The sequence below is a fragment of the Cherax quadricarinatus genome, chromosome 29 (assembly GCF_038502225.1).
Source record: "Cherax quadricarinatus isolate ZL_2023a chromosome 29, ASM3850222v1, whole genome shotgun sequence".
NCBI lineage: Eukaryota > Metazoa > Arthropoda > Malacostraca > Decapoda > Parastacidae > Cherax > Cherax quadricarinatus.
The window spans coordinates 2,547,333-2,575,212 of record NC_091320.1 but is presented as its reverse complement, the minus strand read 5'-3'; the positions used below and the strand labels follow the sequence as shown (position 1 = coordinate 2,575,212).

Below are 27,880 nucleotides of genomic sequence, written 5' to 3'. Positions count from 1 at the left end.
AGGTACATAAGGCATTACGTAGAATGAAAGTGGGTAAAGCAGCTGGAACTGATGGGATCATGACAGAAATGTTAAAAGCAGGGGGGGGGGGGGATATAGTGTTGGAGTGGTTGGTACTTTTGCTTAATAAATGTATGAAAGAGGGGAAGGTACCTAGGGATTGGCGGAGAGCATGTATAGTCCCTTTATATAAAGGGAAAGGGGACAAAAGAGATTGTAAAAATTATAGAGGAATAAGTTTACTGAGTATACCAGGAAAAGTGTATGGTAGGGTTATAATTGAAAGAATTAGAGGTAAGACAGAATGTAGGATTGCGGATGAGCAAGGAGGTTTCAGAGTAGGTAGGGGATGTGTAGATCAAGTGTTTACATTGAAGCATATATGTGAACAGTATTTAGATAAAGGTAGGGAAGTTTTTATTGCATTTATGGATTTAGAAAAGGCATATGATAGAGTGGATAGAGGAGCAATGTGGCAGATGTCGCAAGTATATGGAATAGGTGGTAAGTTACTAAATGCTGTAAAGAGTTTTTATGAGGATAGTGAGGCTCAGGTTAGGGTGTGTAGAAGAGAGGGAGACTACTTCCCGGTAAAAGTAGGTCTTAGACAGTGATGTGCAATGTCACCTTGGTTGTTTAATATATTTATAGATGGGGTTGTAAAAGAAGTAAATGCTAGGGTGTTTGCGAGAGGGGTGGGATTAAATTATGGGGAATCAAATTCAAAATGGGAATTGACACAGTTACTTTTTGCTGATGATACTGTGCTTATGGGAGATTCTAAAGAAAAATTGCAAAGGTTAGTGGATGAGTTTGGGAATGTGTGTAAAGGTAGAGGGAAAAAAGGTGAGTGGTGCGTTGAGGTATATGTGGAGTCAAAAAACGTTATCTATGGAGGCAAAGAAGGGAATGTATGAAAGTATAGTAGTACCAACACTCTTATATGGATGTGAAGCTTGGGTGGTAAATGCAGCAGCGAGGAGACGGTTGGAGGCAGTGGAGATGTCCTGTCTAAGGGCAATGTGTGGTGTAAATATTATGCAGAAAATTCGGAGTGTGGAATTTAGGAAAAGGTGTGGAGTTAATAAAAGTATTAGTCAGAGGGCAGAAGAGGGGTTGTTGAGGTGGTTTGGTCATTTAGAGAGAATGGATCAAAGTAGAATGACATGGAAAGCATATAAATCTATAGGGGAAGGAAGGCAGGGTAGGGGTCGTCCTCGAAAGGGTTGGAGAGAGGGGGTAAAGGAGGTTTTGTGGGCAAGGGGCTTGGACTTCCAGCAAGCGTGCGTGAGCGTGTTAGATAGGAGTGAATGGAGATGAATGGTACTTGGGACCTGACGATCTGTTGGAGTGTGAGCAGGGTAATATTTAGTGAAGGGATTCAGGGAAACCGGTTATTTTCATATAGTCGGACTTGAGTCCTGGAAATGGGAAGTACAATGCCTGCACTTTAAAGGAAGGGTTTGGGATATTGGCAGTTTGGAGGGATATGTTGTGTATCTTTATACGTACTATATGCTTCTAAACTGTTGTATTCTGAGCACTTCTGCAAAAACAGTGATAATGTGTGAGTATGGTGAAAGTATTGAATGATGATGAAAGTATTTTCTTTTTGGGGATTTTCTTTCTTTTTTGGGTCACCCTGCCTCGGTGGGAGACGGCCGACTTGTTGGGGAAAAAAAAAAAGTAGATTTGTTAAAGGGTACATCTACACCAAGATATCTAAGTTTTAATGTAGCTAATGTTTTTATCCTGCAAATAGATGGGTGGGGGATGTTGTTTGCTTGTTAATATCTTTGTTTTAGAGGAAGATATTATGAGGCCTAGTCACTTACAAATTGCTTGAACTTCATTAAGAATGGTACTCATCTTATACCATGTAGTGTTTATCTTGATGTCATCAGCATAGCTTATAGCTATATATTTAGGTGAGGCAGGTAGAGCATTTCGGAGAGCATTAATCAGAATATTAAATAGCATGGGACTGAGAACTCCTCCCTGCGGTGTACCATTTCTTTAGACTCACTTCTAAAGCAATGATAGAGGACAGAGGATACTCTATTTGACATGTATCCTATTATCCAGCAGAGTAAGCTACCACCAATATTCATTTTGGCTAGTTCATGTAGTATAACGGTTCTGTTCATGATATCAAATGCAGATTTTAGATCAAGAAATGTGGTAAAACTAGTAGAGGTGTGTGCAGTGAGAAAGGGGGAAATACAGTTCTGCACACTTTTACCTTTCATGAACCCACAGAGGTAGGGGGAAAGTTAGTGTCTGCTTCTGTAGTACAGTCTGTTAAATATCATTCTTTCAAAAGTTTTACAAAGACAACTAGTTAAGGTGATTGGTCTAAATGTATCAGGCTGTTGGGGCTTAGGGAGAGGCAAAATGAGACTATTGGTCCAGGAAGTAGGAAGAATGCCCTCAATGTAACTGAGATTATACAGTGCCAACAAAGGGATATCACAACAAAGGATATGATACACTCAGAGTTCTGAGAATATCATAGGTTATACCATCCTCTCCAGGAGCAGTTGATCGACCTTTAGCTAATGCATTATCTAATTCATACTCGGTGAAGAGGCAATCACTCTCATCAATATTTTGGCTCATGGTTAATCAGTTTTAACATTTCTTCAGAAGCACTCTAAACTTTTTCTAATATGAGATGGAAGGTTTTCATGCCTGGATGTTCTGGACCAGTCATTTATGAGGTCATTTGCTTTTTTAAGAGGAAAAGGATGAGCAACATTGCCAGTCTTTTTCCTGGTTATGGAGGCTATGTTTTGCTCACCCTGAGCTTCGTCAGTTCAAAGACAAAGTTCACAGTGAGCAAAATGTAGCTGCAGTAAATATCTCAATTGTTGCACATATGTCCATTTATCTAAGAGGTACTAGCTCTTTTGTGTGTGCTGACATAAGACATTGGTCCTGAGTTATGTGATACTGGGGACACCTGTGGAAATTTAGTGAGATGAACAAATTCCACCATCGGGATTCATTTGTAAATTGATGCGTAGTCACAGGAACCCGTAGCATCCTTACACCCAAATAATAACGAGAGTGGAATCATAAGAGAAATATACTATTGATAGATTTACTTTGTAAGAATGAATTAGGTAGGTTTAAACTGTTAGTATATATTAGAATTAATAATGTAGCCTCAGACTTTAAAATTAGGTTATATTAGGTAATAAGATTAGGTATATGGAAGTACCTAGCATCCCACTCAAAGCTAGGAGCTTCTGGGAGTGCTGCTGCTTCCTTCTGGCATGAATACCTGTGGCTACAACTCATTTGGAGCTCTTAAGCTCAGTGTTCCACATGGTTTACAAAATATCTTGCCTGGCAGCCAACAGTTAGGCCTGAGTGGTTGAGGGGAGAGGACGTGTGTGTGTTGAGGGAAGTCCTAGGCCTTCTATATCAGAACTGCTTATCTCACCCGACTGATAACTCATCATGCAACAAATATCGTTGGAGCGCAGCTGAATTGCTGCTGGAACTCTTATGTGTGAACTGTGACTAGTGATATACCTAGTGAAACACAAATATCTTGATTTGACTTCACTCCACCTCGCCTCTCCCCCCTCCTTCCTCGATTTGGAACTCAGCCATTCGCCTCTATTTACTTATGGTCTAGAGGCGGTTTTTGCCAGACCACATAAATGCTTGAGTGCCCGTGTCAGTCCTCTGTGCCGCACTCCAATCACCTTACGAATAAGTCTCCTGTGTGCCTACCTGCCTGCTACAAGCAAATATCCTAGTGGTTGTGTTAAGTGCTGCAGATTTGTTGTAACTATTTGCACGAGTGGATTTCACTGACTTAGGACATTGTACTACCATCAGTACCTACGTAGGCTTAAAATGAGTGAGGAATGTCTGGCCTGCTGGGTGACCTTGAAAATGGCACTATAAGACTCGCATGCCACTTACACCCATACTGCGTGTGTCTAGTGAGGTGAATGTCCCTTCCTCGACTTTCCTATTCACCGGTATCCCTTAACTCGTCGCCATTATCTACATATGGGATAAGGGCGAGTTTAGCTGATCCAGGCTAAACAGCGCTCCAAGCCAGCCAGTGAAGGCCAAGTTACAGAATGCCTTTGTGTACGTTCTACAGTGTTCCGGCCGTACCTTCGGTGTTGTGAGAACTAGTTCTTAAGTAGTGAAAATTTGTCTGTCATTCCAAGACACGTGTGCTAGATGTGTTAAGTGCTGCGGGTCTGGAGTAATTAACAAGTAGTACAGTGTTGGTAACTCTCGAGACGACTGTGGGCCCAGTGAATGACCTTGAAAATCGCACTGCGACCCGCAGGCCACTACACCCATATTGCCTGTGTCTAGCGAGGTGAATATCCCTTCCTTGTCCCTTCTCTCTTATGGAATAAAGGCTGTTTCACTGACCCAAAAGTAACAGACTAACTCTTCCATCTCAAGCAGCTGAATTAAAAGTGACCTATGGATGTGAACGAAGTAAATGATGGTGAAGGCGAATTCGTACGTTTTAGAAGTAAGGGAGCTTTGAAAAAAGAAAGAGGATTTCAAAGGAGACTTGCTGCAAGAAACAACGAGAGCAACAACAACCATCGCAGAACGGTTAGGCTTGATTTCCCTACTAACACTGAGTTTGAGGTCAAGTTTAGATGGTTTTACGAAGCTTCATTAGACAACCCAGAAAAAAACCTTCGGATTCGCTTTCGTCATGACGAGGATAATTACGTTTTTGTTACTAACGACCCAACATTCATAGAAAAACTTCTTACTCATAAATATGCTAACATCCAACTCCAAGCTGCCCCACCAAGATCACCTAAAGTACTTATTGTTATCCACAATGTCAATAAGTACATGGATCCTAAATTCCTGTTGTCAGATCAAGTTGCAAACCCTCGTCGACTTCCAAATGATCTGATATTGGCTGAGTGGATTGGTCAAGGGGCTCCACCATCATATATCTACTCTCGTGCAGCGCTTAACAGGAGTTACAAAATAGCTTTGTACAAAGCACCTCACCGTAGATGCTACAAGTGTCAGCGCTGGGGTCACATTGCTTGGAAATGCTCATCTAAGTCACACTGGTGTGCAGTGTGTGCCAAGGCCCATCCTTCTCACCAGTGCTATGATATGATCAAGAAACACCAGACCGTTGCATTAGAATGTATCAATTGTAAGACTCCAGGAGTCACAGCTGCTCATGCTGACTGCAGAGCGAAAGCTGCCCACATCGCCAGCCGCAGAGCTCCCGCCTCACCCATCACCCCCCATGATGAGGCAATAGGCCTACCAGATACTTCATGTCTGACTACTGACCCATGCCTGAACTCAGACAATATGGTTGAGCGAGTCACTCTGGGAGTACATCAACAGAGCACGATCACTTCTGCTATCAACACTAGTAATGCTGCTGGTGTTGACACCATCTGTCTGGCTGAGTCAGCTGTCAGTCAGCCACCTGACTCAGCTGATCGGGACTTCATACTTCCTGATGACGCTAGTCTTGCTGGGGTGGTACACAACATGCAGCTGCGCATAACAGTACTGGAGAAGCAACAATGGTGTTTGAAACAACAACTTGAGCACCACGAGGAAAAACTTACAGAGGTTGCAAATGAGTACATCAACCCACAGATAGTCAGCCATTATGAAAATGAGTGTGGTGATGATGAACAAACTGATGATTGCAGTGGTGTTAATAATCACAAAAACGATGAATCTGATAGTGGTGTTTACAATCACAGTGAAGATGATAAGGGCAGTGAAGGCCATTGTTACGTTGGTTTCCCTTATTTCTTGGATGGTAAGGTTCTCACTACATGTTCTAGTGTGGGGTAGCTTTTACTTAATGACCTTATTTGTCTAGGGGTAATACTTACATCATGGCTGATCATCTTGAGTGTCTCTGATACCCTTTCACCAGCCCTCTTCACAGGTTATGTAAACTACTACTATAAAAATATAACTGTATTCTCAATAGATATGTACAGAATATACAATTACAGCCTCACACTTTGTTTTTAAAGATCTACACACTCCATAGCTGTTCTCCCACATGGTGTACCTTATTAACTTTTGTCCTTCTCTCTTGACATAACTCTGGGCTAACCAGTGTTTTGACACACTTTAGTCATCCTGGGTATGGTAGCCACAACTTAAATTATAAAAACTCACCCCTGGAGCACACATGATGCCCCAAAAGATAGGAGAAGGACCCAGAGATCCTGCCAGGTTGAAGGTCAGCCACAGAGAGAGAGAGTCAGAGAGAGGGAGAGAGAGAGAAGCCTACCTAAGCTCCTCCCACCAAAACAAAAGACTGTTGCCAAGCACACTTCTCCAGTTACCACAATTCTACTACACCTTAATTTTACTTTTACAAAAAGAAATACAACTTTATAAACTACTTATTTAAATTGTGTGTTTATGTGTCTATAGTATAACCTATTATATTGAGAAAAATAGGTTTGACCCAGCTGCCTCTCAGTCATAAGGTTGATCAGTCCTTCTGACATTTAGAGCAAAGTCCCCATCAATTCAATATAATTAGGTATTATTATAGTAACTGTTACTTATAAATACATGTTGGGTCCTGATGAGTGTAATGTATTGATAGATACCGAGTGTGGAGATGGCCCGGTTGTTGATAATGGTGTATGTATCACTGGTCATAATGATGAGGGAAGTGATACATGTGATGATAGTGATGAGTGTAATAAAAGCGGAGAGTTGAGTGCGAGGGATAGTGTCACCTTCCATACATTCACAGACAAAGAGCGCAGTGACCTCTGTGTACAAAGACTCCCAAGAGGTCTCACTAATGGAAGTGCACTTAGGAGACTCATGGATAAGGATAATACTGATGATATTGATATTGATTATGTCTGTTTGTTATTTAGTAAGTTTTTTCATTTTGCTGAGAAATTGAAAACTATCCCAGGACTTTTATAATGGAACCAAACTCGTATAAACTATCCATTTTAAGTTGGAATATTGCGTCACTTAGAAAAAGATTTTCTGACCTGCATCATAAAGTAACCACTGAATCCATTGATATTGTGTGTCTACAAGAGTGCAGAGTCCCTGAAAAATCCCAACCCCCTAAATTGCCATCGTTTGTTGCATATAACCTCAAATCTACTAATTCTTGTGTTCTATATATTAAAAAATCACTTCCCCCTCAACTTCTTGCACATAAGAAAACAGAGGGGCTACAGTATCACGGTGTTAGGATTTATATTGGGAACTCTGCTCTCAACATATTTAACTTGTACGCTCCTGTTGATAAGTTTAATTACTTGGAGCTCCCAACTTGTGCTCAGTCTGAACCTACTCTCATTATTGGTGATTATAATGCAAGACACAAAAGCATTGGAAACTCTCAGTTTGGTAATCGTAATGGCAATCAACTGTTGTCACTCTTAAACAGTCATGATAATGTGCAAATTGTAGGTGACCTTGAACCCACACATATCTATGGAGGTGTCCTTGATCTGTGTCTTGGCTTCAACATTACTTCTGCCAGCTGTGAGTCTTCCATTGTAACAGATATAGAGTCTGATCATTTCCCAAGGCTAACCTCTCTATATATTGGTAATACTATTCTCCCTGGTGGGATATTCAAACGGAAACGTCTTAATGTTTCCCCTGATCAACATGATGACTTTGTTGCACATGTGACTGACTGGTATAATTCCTATGAGTGTACCTCTGTCGAGACTTTTAACAATGACCTTGTGAGCAGTATTCAGAACTTCTTAGAGCCGCCTCTGAAACCTCCTACTACTCTAAATCCAAATGACTTCCATAATAATCATAAGTCTTATAAAAATCATACCTATTACAATGATTCTAAACTTCGAACATTGAAACGTACTGCTCGCAGACTAGGCCTAGCCTATAGAAACCATCGTACCCCTGAAATGCTGAGCCTCTTCCAAACTGCCCTTGCTGCTGCCAGAGAGCGTATGACAGAGCTGCGGCAAACAGACTGGGAACAATTTGTCAAGGGTCTCAATGCTCACACCCCACTTAGCCGGGCATGGAGGGACATAAATAGAATTAAGGGTAACAGAACTGGGCAGATCGCACACCCTCCTCCCTTGCATAGGGCGAATGAGTCAGTGCTTGGGCTGCTACATCTAGCTATGACAGTCTTCCCAGTACCACAGGCGAAATTAATGGACAAATATGATGCAAGGGAGAGACTTGTTTGCTTTATGCTCAGCAAGGCAGATGACTGCAACATTCCTTTCACTAATTATGAACTTGATACAGCACTAACTAAGGGCAACTCCACGTCGCCTGGTGAGGATGGTATTACTTACAACATACTCAGATTGCTGTGTCGAGTACCAGGTAATCCTTTACTTGAATTATATAACATGAGTTATGTCACTGGGGAGCTCCCTAAATCATGGACCAATAGCCTCATTATTCCCATTCCAAAGCCCAATCAACAAAACTCATTTCGCCCAATATCCCTTACTAGCTGCTTGTGTAAAACATTTGAAAGGATGATTCTTAATCGTCTTATGCACAGAATTAAGGAATTCTTGTCACCCCGGTTGCATGGCTTCATGCATGGAAGGAGTGTGCATCATTGCATTACCACCTTTCTCACTCTGCACACTGACAGCTCATACACTACGTTCCTTGACCTTAAATCCGCTTTTGATGTAGCCAACAGACATGTAATCATTAGTGAACTTGCCAGAATGGATGTTGGAGGATGGCTTCTCCGCTGGATTAAAGGTTACCTGTCCAACAGAAAGTCGTCTGTGTTGTTCCAGGGACATAGAAGTGTAACTAAAGATTTTGAATTAGGAACCCCACAGGGAGGTGTGCTTAGTCCCACCCTTTTCAACATTTTGATTAATGCCTTACTTAATGCCATGCCTAGCCAGCCCCATCATTATATGGTTAGTTTTGCTGATGACATAATGATTCACACTACCGGATTCTCCAACACCCAAAACATTCTTAATCATGTTTTAGCCTCGTGTCAGGACCTGGGGTTAATAATCTCAGGGGATAAAACAAAGATACTCAACAGGCGTCCTCCTCGGCAGAGAGGCACAGTTCGTCAGATCCAGTTGCATGATGGGTCTCTTCTAGAATATGTAAGCAGATACAGGTATCTAGGCTTTGAGGTTCCACTACTTGGACCTGTTGTAACGAGACTTTGTCGCCAATACAAAGAAAGGCTGAGAGCACTTAGAGTTGTGGCAGGTTTTCATCCCAGGTATGGTGCTAATGTTAAAATTGTGAAAATGATGTATCTTGCTTATATTAGATCATTGGTTGATTATGCAGCGCCACTACTTGCACTCGTGTCTGACTGGAAGCTTGGAGGGCTGGAAAAACTGCAAAACGAAGCAATGAGGATCATCCTAGGATGCCCTCGTACTGCCAAAATTTTAAATATGCGGAAAGAACTTAATATTCCAAGCATTAGAGATCGTGTTACTGAAAGAAATATCCTTATTGGGGTCAATATGCTTAGGCTAGCCCATTCAAACCCCTGCACAGAAGCCCTCCAAACTTTCCTCAGCACTGGTGAACATCCTTCCAGATGGATCGAAAAAACTGGAACCGACCTCCGCATGAACCAGCTACATGATCTATATCAAGTTGGACAACAGAGACATTTCCCTGCTCCATGGGATATCACCCCATTCCAAACTACCATTCCTCCATTTCCCCCGAAAACTCTTCTTAAATCACAACCAAAGCTTCGTCTTGAAGCCAAACATGATGCCTTAAGCTGTATTGATAACTTAGTCACACAGAACAATCTTTCACAAATTATTTACGTCGATGGTTCTGTTCACCAGTCCACTGGTGCAGCTGGTAGTGCTGCTGTTGTCACACAGAGTGATGGCTCTCATAAAGAAATTGGAGCACGCATCAATAACTGGGCCTCTACCCTTCAAACAGAACTGTTTGCCATACTCCTTGCACTCAAATGTGTCCATGTATCTAAGGTTGACACTTTAATTGTAACTGATTCTCTGTCATCCATAAATGCTCTCAACTCATTAAGTATAAATTGTGGCATGCTTTTGTCAGAAGCCAGACATAGATATGGTAAGATTGTGGACAGTGGAGTCAGAGTGCACATGCTGTGGATTCCATCTCACATTGGTCTTCAGATGCATGATAGAACTGATAAATTGGCTAAGCTGTATGCTTTCAAAGAGGGGGTAGATTACAATCTTGGGTTGTCACTTAGCAGTTTGAGAACAATAATACGAAAAGAACTTCAAATGAACTTTATTGACTTAAGACTTAGGGAGATTGACACAAGTCAGTCCATCTATCATCATTCCATCATGCAGGAGGAGCCACATGTCTATGGTGCATCCAACAAGATAAGTAGACTCTTGGATGTCACTACTGCCCGGCTCCGGCTGGGTTACAAGTATCTTTGGCAGGTTAAATCACCACCACCAGATGTAGACCAAACGAAATGTAAACTTTGCCAGATGGACTATTGTCACACATTGCGTCATTATGTACTGGAGTGTGATCAAATTAATGAATTTAGAAACAACTCACTCAGAAGTGTTCAAGAAATGGCTAAGTATTTTATCCACAGTGGTATATTGCAGACCATTCTGGAGAAATACCCTGACTTTGCTAGCTGTAAATAAAGCATTACCACATGTGTGCATGTGTGTGTGTGTGTGTGTGTGTGTGTGTGTGTGTGTGTGTGTGTGGTGTGTGTGTGTGTGTGTGTGTGTGTGTGTGTGTGTGTGGGGGGGGGGGGTGAGGGTGTGTGTGTGTGTGTGTGTGTGTGTGTGTGTGTGTGTGTGTGTGTGTGTGTGTGTGTGTGTGTGTGTGTGTGTGTGTGTGTGTGTGTGTGTGTGAGGGTGTGTGTGCAGGTGTGTGTGAGGGTGTGTGTGTGTGCGTGTGTGTGGTGTGTGTGTGTGCGTGTGTGGGTGTGTGCGTGTGTGGGTGTGTGTGCGTGTGGGTGTGTGTGTGTGGGTGTGTGTGTGTGGGTGTGTGTGAGGGTGTGTGTGTGGGTGTGTGTGAGGGTGTGTGTGTGTGGGTGTTGGTGTGTGTGTGTGTGGGTGTGTGTGTGTGGGTGTGCGTCCTTGTGTGTATGCATATATTTGTACGCTCGTGTGCACATGTCCGTGCGTGCGCCCTCGTGTGTGTATGTGCGCGCGCGCACTAGTGTGGGTGTATGATCCACTTAATATTTGTATTTATAACTCATTACAATTGTGACCAGGTGTGGACGTATCAGTGGTTCATTACTTTGTAATTTGTTCATGACTGTAACCATGTATAGGAGTGAAGCTGATTCATTACCTCTGTAACTTGCCATGATTAGTGACCAGATCTACCTGGAGTTCATTACCTTTGTAACTAGTTCAGCTATCATAACTTTGGGGTCCAGTCACTGGACCCATTATGTACCTTTGTAATCTTTTGACTACCGCCCACAGGATGGGTATGGGGTGCATAAAGATATTAAACTAAAGTGTGTGTGTGTGTGTGTGTGTGTGTGTGTGTGTGTGTGTGTGTGTGTGTGTGTGTGTGTGTGTGTGTGTGTGTGTGTGTGTGTGTGTGTGACTCAACAATCAATATTTGCACCAATAACTCATTACAATTGTGACCGGGTGTGGAAGTGTGAATTGCTCATTACTCTATAATTTGTTCATGATTGTAGCCCAAGTATAAACGTAAGTAACCATTCTACAGAATTCATTACCTTTGTAACTTGTGAGCTCATTACCTTTGTACCTAGTTCAGCTATCAAAACTTTGGGGGCCCAGTCCCTGGACCCATTACGTACCTCTGTAATCTGTAAATACCTTTGTAACTTGTCATGATTGTGACCAGACTTACCTGGAGTTCATTACCTTTGTAAATTGTGAGTTCATTACCTTTGTAAATTGTGAGTTCATTACCTTTGTAAATTGTGAGTTCATTACCTCTGTAACTTGCTCAGCTATCAAAACTTTGGAGTCCAGTCCCTGGACCAATTATGTACCTCTGTAATCTTTTGACTACCGCCCACAGGATGGGTATGGGGTGCATAATAAACATATTAAACTAACTGGCAGCCAACAACGACCATCAGAGTCCTTCCCAATGGACCGTGGATACAAGTCTCTGTGCCAGACCTGTTTGAGATATTCATTTCTGTTTTATATCCCATGTTACGTGGCCACTGTTATTGGGGGAAGAGGAAAGGAAAGCAGGAATAGTTAACTTGAGGTTAGAAATGGGCACACACCCAACACTTCAGCGAGTCAGAGTGCTGAGTAACTCCCCTTAAATATCAGACCAGAAGCTAGCAGTTCCTCATGTATCAAAATTAGTAAGGAAAACCCTCAAGGATTTCAGGGACCCTTAAGGCATTGCTAATAATATTTAATTATTTGCAAGAATCAGTCCTGTGTATATGGCATCTTGAAGCGAGAGAAAGGTCATAGATGTCTAGACTGCTTGGGTAGTATCAGGGGATTTCTAGTTAGTATAGTCTCCACAAGCAAGTAAGTCAGTTCTAGTTTGTGCATGCAAATAGGAATTTCCAGCATATTTTTCTAGGTAGTAGGTTGGTAGACAGCAACCACCCAGGGAAGTACTACCGTCCTGCCAGATGACTGTGAAACAAAAACCTGTAACTGTTTTGCATGATGGTAGGATTGCTGGTTTCTTTTTCTGTCTCATAAACACGCTAAGATAACAGGGATATCTTGCTACTCCTACTTACACTTTGGTCACACTTCACAGACACGCACATGCATATATATATATACATACATCTAGGTTTTTCTCCTTTTTCTAAATAGCTCTTGTTCTTTTTTATTTCTTCTATTGTCCATGGGGAGGTGGAAAAGAATCTTTCCTCCGTAAGCCATGCGTGTCGTATGAGGCGACTAAAATGCCGGGAGCAATGGGCTAGTAACCCCTTCTCCTGTATACAATTACTAAAAAAGAGAAGAAGAAAAACTTTATAAAACTGGGTTGCTTAAATGTGCGTGGATGTAGTGCGGATGACAAGAAACAGATGATTGCTGATGTTATGAATGAAAAGAAGTTGGATGTCCTGGCCCTAAGCGAAACAAAGCTGAAGGGGGTAGGAGAGTTTCAGTGGGGGGAAATAAATGGGATTAAATCTGGAGTATCTGAGAGAGTTAGAGCAAAGGAAGGGGTAGCAGTAATGTTAAATGATCAGTTATGGAAGGAGAAAAGAGAATATGAATGTGTAAATTCAAGAATTATGTGGATTAAAGTAAAGGTTGGATGCGAGAAGTGGGTCATAATAAGCGTGTATGCACCTGGAGAAGAGAGGAATGCAGAGGAGAGAGAGAGATTTTGGGAGATGTTAAGTGAATGTATAGGAGCCTTTGAACCAAGTGAGAGAGTAATTGTGGTAGGGGACTTGAATGCTAAAGTAGGAGAAACTTTTAGAGAGGGTGTGGTAGGTAAGTTTGGGGTGCCAGGTGTAAATGATAATGGGAGCCCTTTGATTGAACTTTGTATAGAAAGGGGTTTGGTTATAGGTAATACATATTTTAAGAAAAAGAGGATAAATAAGTATACACGATATGATGTAGGGCGAAATGACAGTAGTTTGTTGGATTATGTATTGGTAGATAAAAGACTGTTGAGTAGACTTCAGGATGTACATGTTTATAGAGGGGCCACAGATATATCAGATCACTTTCTAGTTGTAGCTACACTGAGAGTATAAGGTAGATGGGATACAAGGAGAATAGAAGCATCAGGGAAGAGAGAGGTGAAGGTTTATAAACTAAAAGAGGAGGCAGTTAGGGTAAGATATAAACAGCTATTGGAGGATAGATGGGCTAATGAGAGCATAGGCAATGGGGTCGAAGAGGTATGGGGTAGGTTTAAAAATGTAGTGTTAGAGTGTTCAGCAGAAGTTTGTGGTTACAGGAAAGTGGGTGCAGGAGAGAAGAGGAGCGATTGGTGGAATGATGATGTAAAGAGAGTAGTAAGGGAGAAAAAGTTAGCATATGAGAAGTTTTTACAAAGTAGAAGTGATGCAAGGAGGGAAGAGTATATGGAGAAAAAGAGAGAAGTTAAGAGAGTGGTGAAGCAATATAAAAAGAGAGCAAATGAGAGAGTGGGTGAGATGTTATCAACAAATTTTGTTGAAAATAAGAAAAAGTTTTGGAGTGAGATTAACAAGTTAAGAAAGCCTAGAGAACAAATGGATTTGTCAGTTAAAAATAGGAGAGGAGAGTTATTAAATGGAGAGTTAGAGGTATTGGGAAGATGGAGGGAATATTTTGAGGAATTGTTAAATGTTGATGAAGATAGGGAAGCTGTGATTTCGTGTATAGGGCAAGGAGGAATAACATCTTGTAGGAGTGAGGAAGAGCCAGTTGTGAGTGTGGGGGAAGTTCGTGAGGCAGTAGGTAAAATGAAAGGGGGTAAGGCAGCTGGGATTGATGGGATAAAGATAGAAATGTTAAAAGCAGGTGGGGATATAGTTTTGGAGTGGTTGGTGCAATTATTTAATAAATGTATGGAAGAGGGTAAGGTACCTAGGGATTGGCAGAGAGCATGCATAGTTCCTTTGTATAAAGGCAAAGGGGATAAAAGAGAGTGCAAAAATTATAGGGGGATAAGTCTGTTGAGTGTACCTGGTAAAGTGTATGGTAGAGTTATAATTGAAAGAATTAAGAGTAAGACGGAGAATAGGATAGTAGATGAACAAGGAGGCTTTAGGAAAGGTAGGGGGTGTGTGGACCAGGTGTTTACAGTGAAACATATAAGTGAACAGTATTTAGATAAGGCTAAAGAGGTCTTTGTGGCATTTATGGATTTGGAAAAGGCGTATGACAGGGTGGATAGGGGGGCAATGTGGCAGATGTTGCAAGTGTATGGTGTAGGAGGTAGGTTACTGAAAGCAGTGAAGAGTTTTTACGAGGATAGTGAGGCTCAAGTTAGAGTATGTAGGAAAGAGGGAAATTTTTTCCCAGTAAAAGTAGGCCTTAGACAAGGATGTGTGATGTCACCGTGGTTGTTTAATATATTTATAGATGGGGTTGTAAGAGAAGTAAATGCGAGGGTCTTGGCAAGAGGCGTGGAGTTAAAAGATAAAGAATCACACACAAAGTGGGAGTTGTCACAGCTGCTCTTCGCTGATGACACTGTGCTCTTGGGAGATTCTGAAGAGAAGTTGCAGAGATTGGTGGATGAATTTGGTAGGGTGTGCAAAAGAAGAAAATTAAAGGTGAATACAGGAAAGAGTAAGGTTATGAGGATAACAAAAAGATTAGGTGATGAAAGATTGAATATCAGATTGGAGGGAGAGAGTATGGAGGAGGTGAACGTATTCAGATATTTGGGAGTGGACGTGTCAGCGGATGGGTCTATGAAAGATGAGGTGAATCATAGAATTGATGAGGGAAAAAGAGTGAGTGGTGCACTTAGGAGTCTGTGGAGACAAAGAACTTTGTCCTTGGAGGCAAAGAGGGGAATGTATGAGAGTATAGTTTTACCAACGCTCTTATATGGGTGTGAAGCGTGGGTGATGAATGTTGCAGCGAGGAGAAGGCTGGAGGCAGTGGAGATGTCATGTCTGAGGGCAATGTGTGGTGTGAATATAATGCAGAGAATTCGTAGTTTGGAAGTTAGGAGGAGGTGCGGGATTACCAAAACTGTTGTCCAGAGGGCTGAGGAAGGGTTGTTGAGGTGGTTCGGACATGTAGAGAGAATGGAGCGAAACAGAATGACTTCAAGAGTGTATCAGTCTGTAGTGGTAGGAAGGCGGGGTAGGGGTCGGCCTAGGAAGGGTTGGAGGGAGGGGGTAAAGGAGGTTTTGTGTGCGAGGGGCTTGGACTTCCAGCAGGCATGCATGAGCGTGTTTGATAGGAGTGAATGGAGACAAATGGTTTTTAATACTTGACGTGCTGTTGGAGTGTGAGCAAAGTAACATTTATGAAGGGATTCAGGGAAACCGGCAGGCCGGACTTGAGTCCTGGAGATGGGAAGTACAGTGCCTGCACTCTGAAGGAGGGGTGTTAATGTTGCAGTTTAAAAACTGTAGTGTAAAGCACCCTTCTGGCAAGACAGTGATGGAGTGAATGATGGTGAAAGTTTTTCTTTTTCGGGCCACCCTGCCTTGGTGGGAATCGGCCAGTGTGATAATAAAAAAAAAAAAATATTCTAAAAAGAAGTGCACCTTAATGGTAACTTGTGAGAATGGGGCTCTAGGAATCTTGTGTTGTTTGTGTGAACAGTGATTTGCTAGTGTAGGGCATCTCACAAGTCCTCACAATACCTGTCTAAAGCTCGTGTATCATAACACAGCTAATCCGTTTCACACAACACCAGCCCAAAACACATCTTGTTATTTTATATTGTGGCATGAAAAGAGTACGTAACCTTTATTCGCCGCATGTACACACCCTCATTTACAGGCTATCTCCCCCAACCAGTGAACCAGGCTGCTGAGAGTTGATGATGGGGCCCCGTCGTTCAACTAGTGACCAGGTTCTAGCCAATAAGAAGATGGTTTTGGCAATCGCAGAGGTTATGTGGGTACCACTCTCCTGTCTGCCCTTGTCATTCCCATTCTAGAGCTGGTTGAAGCACAGTCTGCTATCTTGTGGCTTCTATTTCTGCCTTGCTTACCGTGGAGTGCACTATACTTATCACTGTACATAGTGTACATATTGCTGTTCTAAATTGGTGAAGGATAATATAAGTCTAAACTTTTTCTGCTGTGTTTATTTTGCTCCCTTTACAACCAGGATAACAGTCCATTTGGAATCCTGGGTTGTAATATGGGTAGCCTGTCCAAGAGCTGGAGCTGGACTTAGAGAAACGGTTGAGCTTAGGGTGAAGCTCGTAGCAGGAACATTGTGCAGCTTGCTGTCTAGCATTGCATTAGCTTTGCCAATGCTTTAAAAATTTTGCGTGTCAGTTGCTTTGTTATGGTCAGCCTTGCTATTGTGTGATCGTTCAACAGCTCGCTACTAGCTTGTTCGGTGTGCTCACTTCGCTACGGTCAGTCTTCTAGAACAGTGTAGCTGTCTGGCATTGCTTTACAAATTTTGCGTGTCAGTTGTTACTAGCCTGTTCGGAGTGGAGAATTTTGCAGTCAGCTTTGCTTGTATGCGTATTCTGCAATCTTGCTGTGCATAGCTAAGCGTGTTCTGCAAATTAACGTGTTACGTTGGGGTATTCTGCAATCGTACTGTGCATAGCGAATAACTTATGCCATCTAGACGAGTCAGACGTCTGGTGTCGGCATATACTTTGCATAACCTACCTAAATTGTCCCTACAGCTTTGTTGGCAAATTGCTCATTCCATTGGCATTAAATATAAACGCATGCTCACAGCTGCGCAACTGCGTTCACTGATTGCTGACAAACTTCGAGAAGAAGAGATGGCACATCAGACTCCTCCCTCTACGGGAGCTAGGGCAAAAACTACTATGTTCTCGCAGGAGGAAGATGATACACCTACGGAGCAAAATAGTCAGTATAGTGCAGCTGGGTTGTCTCAAGGTGAATCAGCGTCGTTGGCACTTGAGCTGGCAAAAATCAATCTTGAGCAAACTAGGGAACAGAGAGCATTCGCAAGGGAAGAATTTGATAGGGAAAGAGAAAGGAGGCAGTTTTCGCATTCTGTAAATGATTTTAGTTTACAGAAAGCAGTACAGCTTGTTCCCCGCTTCAATGAGGCCGAACCAGAACAATTTTTCGAAAGCTTCGAAAATCAGGCTCGAGCCTTGAGGTGGCCGGAACAGCATTGGGCATCGTTGGTTCATACAGCATTGTTTGGTAAGGCACAGGAATTTATGTCAGCATTAAATGACACTGAATTTTCTGATTATCAAGTAGTGAAGACCACAGTGTTGGGAGCATATACATGTATCCCAGCCAAATATAAAAAGCTTTTCAAACTAAGCAGGCGGCAGCTTGGTCAATCCCTCGTGGATTTTGTTAGACAGCAAACCAAAGCTTTTACCAGCTAGTATAAATCAAGTGGTGTCTCTACCTTTGAGGAGTTGATACAGTTTATTCTGATTGATAACCTGCTGGAGTCTGTGGGACCAGAGGTTCGAGTCTTTCTGCAGGATCGTTACTTAACCACTGCATTGGAGGCAGCCAGGTTGGCTGATACCTTCGAAACTAACCGCTCCTTGTCCGAGTGGTCCCATCTCTCTTTTCAACAGCCTGGCATAAGCAGAGATCGTCAACCTTGGAGAATGAAGTGCCAGCCGGAGGGAGAACGTCTACGTCAGCCAACTAAGTCACCTGGTGAGCCACGCTTCTCAACTTATGGTCCACGTGCTGAGAGACAAACTACTCAACAGAGTGCATCTCGACAACAGTATCCAGAGAGACACCACCCAGAGCGACACCAGTTGCAACGTCCACATGGAGTAAAGGGCAAGCCTGTCATCTGCTTCCTCTGTAACAAAGTAGGTCATATCCGTCCCAACTGCCCCCATAAGTCCCAACCCATTGGGAAAATCTCTAATATCCTTAGTAACATGTCCCCGAGAGAAGTAGAAAAAGGGATGGCCCCTTATTATTGTAAGAGTCTTATTTCCCTTCAGGAAAACTCAGAAACAACTGAAGTTAAAACCTTTAGAAATACTGGAGCATATTGCTCACTTGTAAGAGAAGGAATATTACCCCTTTCAAAGAACACTTCCTTGAATTCCTCTGTTTTATTAGAAGCATTTGGAGGAGCTACATATTCTGTCCCTTTGCATAAAATTTATGTACAGTGCAAATATTACACTGGGTACTTGACTGTGGGTGTCTCAAAAGGATTCCCCATGAAAGATGCCATGTTATTACTGGGTAATAACATTACTACTGTTAGTGCGTGTCCTGAACCTATAATGAGTAATTCTTCTCCGGTGTTGGCCATAACTCGGGCAACATCCCAAGGGTTGTCTGGAGAGAATGTTGACCTATCCTTGGACGACTCCGATCTCGGAATAGCCACGTTGTTTTATGAGGCACACAGGCCGGAGCCTCATAAATCAAGTGAACAGGCCCCGATCAAGCCTTCCTATTCCCAGGTTGCAGGATTGCCAGACATCTCTGTTTCCATGCCCGAGGGACTGTCCTTCCAGGAGGAACAACGAAAGGACCCATCTTTAAAATTGGCTTTTCAGGCAGACATGGGTAAATCCTCTTTGGGTCATCCGGTCAAGTATGAAGTTAATTAAAAACGATTATTTGATCTGCACTGAGACTGGTAAGGAGATAGAGGGCCGGCAATTGTATGACAGGTTAGTGGTTCCAACCAAGTTTAGACCTCAAATATTAAATATAGCTCATAATACTTCATTAGGAGGTCACTTAGGAATTACTAAAACCTTGTATAGAATCACGAAAGAATTTTATTGGCCAAAATTAAAGAAAGATGTGAAGAATCATATTAGGTGTTGCCGAGAATGTCAGAAAGTAGGGAAACCTGGACATTCCATTAAACCTGCACCTCTCCAACCTATACCTGCTGATGGAGAACCTTTTGCAGATTTAATTATAGATTGTGTAGGTCCACTACCTAGGTCAAAGTCTGGAAATCAATATTTATTTACAATTATGGATAAAGTAACCAGATACCCTGAAGTAATTCCCATGCGTAGTATGTATTAATACTAAAGCTATTCTCAAAGCTTTAACCAAATTCGTTTCTTGTTCTGGCATTCCTAAAACTATTCAAAGTGATCAAGGTACTAACTTTACTGCCAAAGCATTTAGGGAAGTATTAACTAGGTTAGGGATAATCCACAACTTATCCACTGCCTATCATCCTCAGTCCCAAGGCGCCTTGGAAAGATTCCATCAGACGTTAAAAACCATGATGAGAACTTTTTGCATGCACTTTCCTACAGACTGGGATGAATCACTACCTTTGTTGCTGTTCTCAGTACGAGAGACGGTGCAAGAGTCTACAGGGTATGGTCCGTTTGAGCTGATCTTTGGGCACAATGTACAAGGTCCTCTTCGGGTGCTCAAAGAAGGATGGATGGGAGAAGATGTTAGCTCAACACTCTACAATCCGTTTTCAAGGTTGCAGGTGGCATGTCAGTTAGCCAAGGCTAACCTAAAGACAGCTCAAAGTAAGATGAAACAGAGGTATGACAGAAGTGCACAATTCTGCTCCTTCCATCAAGGAGACAAGGTGTTGGTGCAGGAACCTATACCTGGCCACACCCTGAAAGCTAGATTTACGGGACCTATGTAGATTGTAAGTAGATTATCTGATGTAAATTATGTGGTAGCTCCCATTGATAAGACCTCAAAAACTAAAATTTACCACATCAATCAATTAAAATCTTTTCATACACCAGATAAAGTCCCAGTAATGACTCTGTCCTCTACCTCTGAGGACGACTCTGATTCTTTGCACTATCTCTGAAATTAATATTAAACTTTCTAATTCTGTCCTCCTCAAGGATCCTAGTCCTTTAATGGAGGGACTATCTGAAACGCAAGCAACAAGTTTAACTGACCTTCTACAGTCATATCCTAATATTTTTTCGGATGTGCCGAAAAAATGTACGTTAGGTTATCATGATGTAGATGTGGGAAACTCTAACCCTATTAAACTCTCCCCCTACAGAGCTAATCCTGAAAAGCAGAAACTACTTCAGCAGGAAGTAGAATTTTTGTTAAAGCATGGTTTAGTGGAGGAGTCATCTAGTCCATGGGCTTCACCATGCATCCTTGTTAAGAAGGCTGATGGAGGGTTTCGTATGTGTACAGACTACCGTAAGGTGAATGAGGTCACAATTACAGATGCTTACCCTCTTCCTCGTCTGGATGACGTAATTGACTTTGTGGGTAAGGCTACTTTTGTGTCCAAGTTAGATCTCCTTAAAGGTTACTATCAGGTACCTTTGACGGATAAGGCAAAGGAAATCTCTGCCTTCGTAATTCCAGGAGGTCACTATCAATACACAATTACCCCCTTCGGAATGAAAAATTCCCCCTCTTCATTCCAGAAACTTATCCATCAGGCTATTAAAGGGCTTGAAGGCACGGCAGCATACCTAGATGATATTGTTGTGGTGTCTGATACTTGGGATCAACACCTACATAGACTTAAGACTCTTTTTGAGACTTTTCAGAGTTCCCATTTAACAGTTAATTTACCTAAATCTTCCTTTGGCCAGGCCACTATCACTTTTCTAGGCCATGAAGTAGGTAGTGGTAAAGTTGCCCCTAAACTTGCTGAAGTTCTTGCTATTAAAGATTATCCAGTTCCTCATGATAGGAAATCTCTTCAACGTTTCCCAGGCATGATAGGATTTTACAGAAGATTCTGTAATAATTTCTCAGATACAGTGGACCCCCGCATAACGATCACCTCCGAATGTGACCAATTATGTAAGTGTATTTATGTAAGTGCGTTTGTACGTGTATGTTTGGGGGTCTGAAATGGACTAGTCTACTTCACAATATTCCTTATGGGAACAAATTCCGTCAGTACTGGCACCTAAACATACTTCTGGAGAGAAAAAATATCGTTAACCGGGGATCCACTGTATTGTAGCCCCTCTTACCTCTCTTACCAGTCACAAAGTTCCCTTTAATTGGACCCCAGATTGTCAAACTTCTTTTGACAAAGCAAAAAGAATATTGTGTACTGCACCCATTCTCTTGTCTCCAGACTTCTCCAAACCTTTTTCATTACAGGTTGATGCTTGTGAGTCTGGGGTTGGGGCAGTACTATTACAAAACGAAAATGAGGAGTTGCAGCCTGTAGCATACTTTTCAGCCAAGTTCCAGCCGCATCAGAGGGCTTACTCTACCAATGAAAAAGAAGCCCTTGCGCTGGTACTGGCTTTGGAGCATTTCGATGTTTATGTGGGCCAGACATCGCAGGTGGTCACCATCTACAGTGATCACAATCCTCTAGTATATCTCCAAGCCATGAAGAACCACAACACAAGGCTCATGCGCTGGACGCTAAGGCTGCAGCCCTATAATATCAAAATTGTACATATTGCCGGCAAAGAAAATGTGTTGGCAGACTCTTTATCTAGAGTCTAATATTCTATTTACTTAGGTTAGGATGTTAGGTTACTTGTGGTAACCCTTTCCACGCTCTTTTTTTTTTATCCCCTGGTGTGGGGTTTTTTTTAGTGAGGGGATGCGGGCTTTGGACCTATGCTAGCCCGACTGACTGCTGTCTCACTCTGAGTTCAGGGTTTGGCTTTTTGTCACGAGAAAAGCTGAGCTCTATCTAAGAGTTGGATGGTGGAGAGGAAAGGCGGTCCCATTATTTTGTGTCATGGCGGCACGGTTAGCACTGGGAGGTGGCAGCCTAATCCTGAGCCTTCTCGGGGTGGGGGTGTGGCATGCAAAGAGTACGTAACCTTTATTCGGCGCATGTACACACCCTCATTTACAGGCTATCTCCCCCAACCAGCGAACCAGGTTGCTGAGAGTTGATGATGGGGCCCCATCGTTCAACTAGTGACCAGGTTCTAGCCAATAAGAAGATGATTTTGGCAATCGCAGAGGTTATATGGGTACCACTCTCCTGTCTGCCCTTGTCATTCCCATTCTAGAGCTGGTTGAAGCACGGTCTGCTATCTTGTGGCTTCTATTTCTGCCTTGCTTACCGTGGAGTGCACTATACTTATCACTGTACACAGTGTACATATTGCTGTTCTAAATTGGTGAAGGATAATGTAAGTCTAAACTTTTTCTGCTGTGTTTATTTTGCTCCCTTTACAACCAGGATAACAGGCCATTTGGAATCCAGGGTTGTAATATATATAAATAAGTCAACTGGCACCATTACAGCCCAAAGCTAATCTAATTATTTCTTGGGATTAGATTCGTCAGCATTGTAAGTTTGAAGCTGTTCAAGCATTCTTAAGCTGTAATCCTGAAATTATACAGCTCATTTTATTAAATAAAATAAAACCTGAACGAGAACAATTTTGCCAGAGATATCAACACCTGAGGCTGCCACGAAGTCAAAGTCTTCTTCTCGACCATAATACATGTAAACAACGTCACCCTGTAACCAACCATTTATATCATTCACAAAAAAAAGTGGAAAAAAATAAAAATAAGTATTCAGAAAGTTAACTTATAATGATAATATAATAATTATAATAATAATAATATAATTATTTCTATAAAATCATGATACAACTTATACAGATATTTGGGAGTGGACGTGTCAGCGGATAGGTCTATGAAAGATGAGGTGAATCATAGAATTGATGAGGGGAAAAGGGTGAGTGGTGCACTGAGGAGTCTGTGGAGACAAAGAACTTTGTCCTTGGAGGCAAAGAGGGGAATGTATGAGAGTATAGTTTTACCAACACTCTTATATGGGTGTGAAGCATGGGTGATGAATGTTGCAGCGAGGAGAAGGCTGAAGGAAGTGGAGATGTCATGTCTGAGAGCAATGTGTGGTGTGAATATAATGCAGAGAATTCGTAGTTTGGAAGTTAGGAGGAGGTGCGGGATTACCAAAACTGTTGTCCAGAGGGCTGAGGAAGGGTTGTTGAGGTGGTTCGGACATGTGGAGAGAATGGAGCGAAACAGAATAACTTCAAGAGTGTATCAGTCTGTAGTGGAAGGAAGGCGGGGTAGGGGTCGGCCTAGGAAAGGTTGGAGGGAGGGGGTAAAGGAGGTTTTGTGTGCGAGGGGCTTGGACTTCCAGCAGGCATGCATGAGCGTGTTTGATAGGAGTGAATGGAGACAAATGGTTTTTAATACTTGACGTGCTGTTGGAGTGTGAGCAAAGTAACATTTATGAAGGGGTTCAGGGAAACCGGCAGGCCGGACTTGAGTCCTAGAAATGGGAAGTACAGTGCCTGCACTCTGAAGGAGGGGTGTTAATGTTGCAGTTTAAAAACTGTAGTGTAAAGCACCCTTCTGGCAAGACAGTGATGGAGTGAATGATGGTGAAAGTTTTTCTTTTTCGGGCCACCCTGCCTTGGTGGGAATCGGCCAGTGTGATAATAAAAAAAAAAAAGAAACCTGAACCTCTGTTCATGCAGCTGACCAGAAGGAGGCATTCAAGTCATTATACGTAAACTTTAAAGGAAGAAAATAGAGATTCGACAACATACATTTTAAAGTAATATACATTACTTGTTAATGCAACATATATTACTTGTTAAAACAACATATATTACTTACAATGTTTGATCTGAAGATGGCACCATAGCGAGCGAGAACAATTTTGCCAGAGATATCAACACCTGAGGCTGCCACGAAGTCAAAGTCTTCTTCTCGACCATAATACACGTAAACAACGTCACCCTGTAACCAACCATTTATATCATTCACAAAAAAAGGTGGAAAAAAATAAAAATAAGTATTCAGAAAGTTAACTTATAATGATAATATAATAATTATAATAATAATAATAATAATATAATTATTTCTATAAAATCATGATACAACTTATACAGACTTAGATGACATCAGTGGCATATTATATAGAAAGCCCCTGGTTATGTAGAGCATTTTGGGCAACTTAGGTTAATTATGTCCCCCAGGATGCAACCCACACCAGTTGGGTCAACAGTATTACTCATTTACCTGGAGAGGGCTTCTGGGGTCAACACCCCTGCGGCTCGGTCTGAGACCAGGCCTCATGGTGGATCAGGGGTCTGATCAACCAGGTATAGTATACATATTTATATTTCCAAGCAACATTTACAGGGAGGCTCCTTGGCCAAGCCAAGTCACTTGCAGCACATAGGCTGTCCCTTACAGTCGTCTGTCTCAGATTCAACCAGGCATAGCAAGTGGATAGATGTGATAAGCTTGGCTCCCCTATGAATACCAGTGTAACGCTTCATAACAGTCTACAGTTGTTTCCTTTGCCAGCATGTTACAAAAAATGCAATATCTAATAAGCATAGAGATCTCCAGTGAATACAGTGGACCCCCGGTTAACGATTTTAATCCGTGCAAGAGGGCTCATCGTTATGCGAAATAATCGTTATGCGAATGAATTTTCCCCATAAGAAATAATGGAAATCAAATTAATCCGTGCAAGACGCCCAAAAGTATGAAAAAAATTTTTTTTTACCACATGAAATGTTAATTTTAATACACACAAACTGAAAAAGGCATGCACAATTAAATGACACTTACTTTTATTGAAGATCTGGTGATGATTGATGGGATGGGAGGAGGGGAGAGCATTATCTTCTTACTGTTTAGAAGGGGAATCCCCTTCCATTACGACTTGAGGTAGCAAGTCCTTTTCCGGGGTTACTTCCCTTCTTCTTTTAATGCCACTAGGACCAGCTTGAGAGTCACTGGACCTCTGTCGCACAACAAATCTGTCCATAGAGCTCTGTACCTCCCGTTCCTTTACTATTTGTCTAAAATGGGCCATAACATTGTCATTGAAATAGTCACCAGCACGGCTTGCAACAGCTGTGTCAGGGTGATTTTCATCTATAAAGGTTTGCAGTTCAACCCACTGTGCACACATTTCCTTAATCTTTGAAGTAGGCACAATGGATTCCACAACTGGCATAGGCTTCTCAGGGTTAGCCCCAAACCCTTCAAAATCTTTCTTAATTTCCATACTAATTCTCACCCTTTTTACCACAGGGTTGGCACTAGAAGCTTTCTTGGGGCCCATGGTCACTTATTTTCCAGAAACAGCACCGAAAATACTGTAATAATACGAAATATTCCGAGTGTATGCTTGGATGTTACCGCGGAGGCTGGCTGGTAAACAATGGGACGGGGCGGCACATGTGAGGCTGGCTGAGGGCACATTGGACGCGTCTCGGACGAAAATCGGTAAGCGGGTTTTTAATCGGTATGCGCGGCAAAAATTTTGCGATAAAAGTAATCGTTATGCGGAAAAATCGCTATGCGATGCCATCGTTATGCGGGGGTCCACTGTACTAGAAAGGACTGCCCTTCTAGCATCCAGCCTGTTACTGGGTTTTTGCAACAAGTAGTCAGTATCCTGATCCAATTATCCATTAGAATTCAATAAGATTCAATAGTGCTTCAGGATTACAACTGGTAGGCTACTAACTAAAGAAATTAAAATTTAATAACTTCATTAATAACAAAGTTGTCTAGGCATATATTATCAAAGTAAATTAATCAAAATAATCAAAATAATCACTTCTCTCGTGTACAGTAGTACAGTGGACCCCCGCATAACGATGGCATCACATAGCGATTTTTCCGCATACCGATTACTTTTATCGCAAAATTTTTGCCGCGCATACCGATTAAAAACCCGCTTACCGATTTTCGTCCGAGACGCGTCCAATGTGCCCTCAGCCAGCCTCACATGTGCCGGCCGTCCCATTGTTTACCAGCCAGCCTCCGCGGTAACATCCAAGCATACACTCGGAATATTTCGTATTATTACAGTGTTTTCGGTGCTGTTTCTGGAAAATAAGTGACCATGGGCCCCAAGAAAGCTTCTAGTGCCAACCCTGTGGTAAAAAGGGTGAGAATTAGTATGGAAATTAAGAAAGATTTTGAAGGGTTTGGGGCTAACCCTGAGAAGCCTATGCCAGTTGTGGAATCCATTGTGCCTACTTCAAAGATTAAGGAAATGTGTGCACAGTGGGTTGAACTGCAAACCTTTATAGATGAAAATCACCCTGACACAGCTGTTGCAAGCCGTGCTGGTGACTATTTCAATGACAATGTTGTGGCCCATTTTAGACAAATCGTAAAGGAACGGGAGGTACAGAGCTCTATGGACAGATTTGTTGTGCGACAGAGGTCCAGTGACTCTCAAGCTGGTCCTAGTGGCATTAAAAGAAGAAGGGAAGTAACCCCGGAAAAGGACTTGCTACCTCAAGTCGTAATGGAAGGGGATTCCCCTTCTAAACAGTAAGAAGATAATGCTCTCCCCTCCTCCCATCCCATCAATCATCACCAGATCTTCAATAAAAGTAAGTGTCATGTAACTGTGCATGCCTTTTTCAGTTTGTGTGTATTAAAATTAACATTTCATGTGGTAAAAAAAATTTTTTTTCATACTTTTGGGCGTCTTGCACGGATTAATTTTATTTCCATTATTTCTTATGGGGAAAATTCATTCGCATAACGATTATTTCGCATAACGATGAGCCCTCTTGCACGGATTAAAATCGTTAACCGGGGGTCCACTGTATTATGCTGAAGGCACATATCACATCTTTATGGCTTTTAAGTACCGTCTGGTACATTGTTAGCATTTAATAACATAATACATATATATATACAAGTAAGTTTGTGTGTATGTGTGTAAGTGCTCTAAGTAGTTCCCTATGTCTCAAGACTTGACTAGACTTAACCAGTGACTGACTAAAAGTCTTCACATAAACTAACTTCTTGACCAACCTGGCAATCAGAACAGCTTGCTTGAACAATAAAGCGACTGAGAAGCCGAAAACAACATAACAAGTAACAGGGACACAGAATCAGGAACAAGGAGATAATATAACAACACTAAGTAGGGACCATCAGCAGATTCTCCACAAAAGTCGCAAAACTCCCATACTACTGAATCTAAGCTCAGCATTAGAAAATCCCCGACTGTGACAGTGCACAGATTTTTTTTTATTATCACACCGGCCGATTCCCACCAAGGCAGGGTGGCCCGAAAAAGAAAAACTTTCACCATCATTCACTCCATCACTGTCTTGCCAGAAGGGTGCTTTACACTACAGTTTTTAAACTGCAACATTAACACCCCTCCTTCAGAGTGCAGGCACTGTACTTCCCATCTCCAGGACTCAAGTCCGGCCTGCCGGTTTCCCTGAATCCCTTCATAAATGTTACTTTGCTCACACTCCAACAGCACGTCAAGTATTAAAAACCATTTGTCTCCATTCACTCCTATCAAACACGCTCATGCATGCCTGCTGGAAGTCCAAGCCCCTCGCACACAAAACCTCC

At 42.1% G+C, this 27,880-nt stretch overlaps 1 protein-coding gene across 2 annotated transcripts in view; it reads right to left on the bottom strand.

The window, feature by feature from the left end:
• The window catches only part of LOC128692171 (N-acetylated-alpha-linked acidic dipeptidase 2), a 273,078-nt gene that overhangs the window by 103,740 nt on the left and 141,458 nt on the right, over nt 1-27,880 (bottom strand). For both annotated transcript variants that reach the window (XM_070089594.1, XM_070089595.1), the window contains one exon: nt 24,140-24,262. In XM_070089594.1, the coding sequence (XP_069945695.1) occupies nt 24,140-24,262 (123 nt within the window). The remainder of the gene's footprint in view (nt 1-24,139; nt 24,263-27,880) is intronic.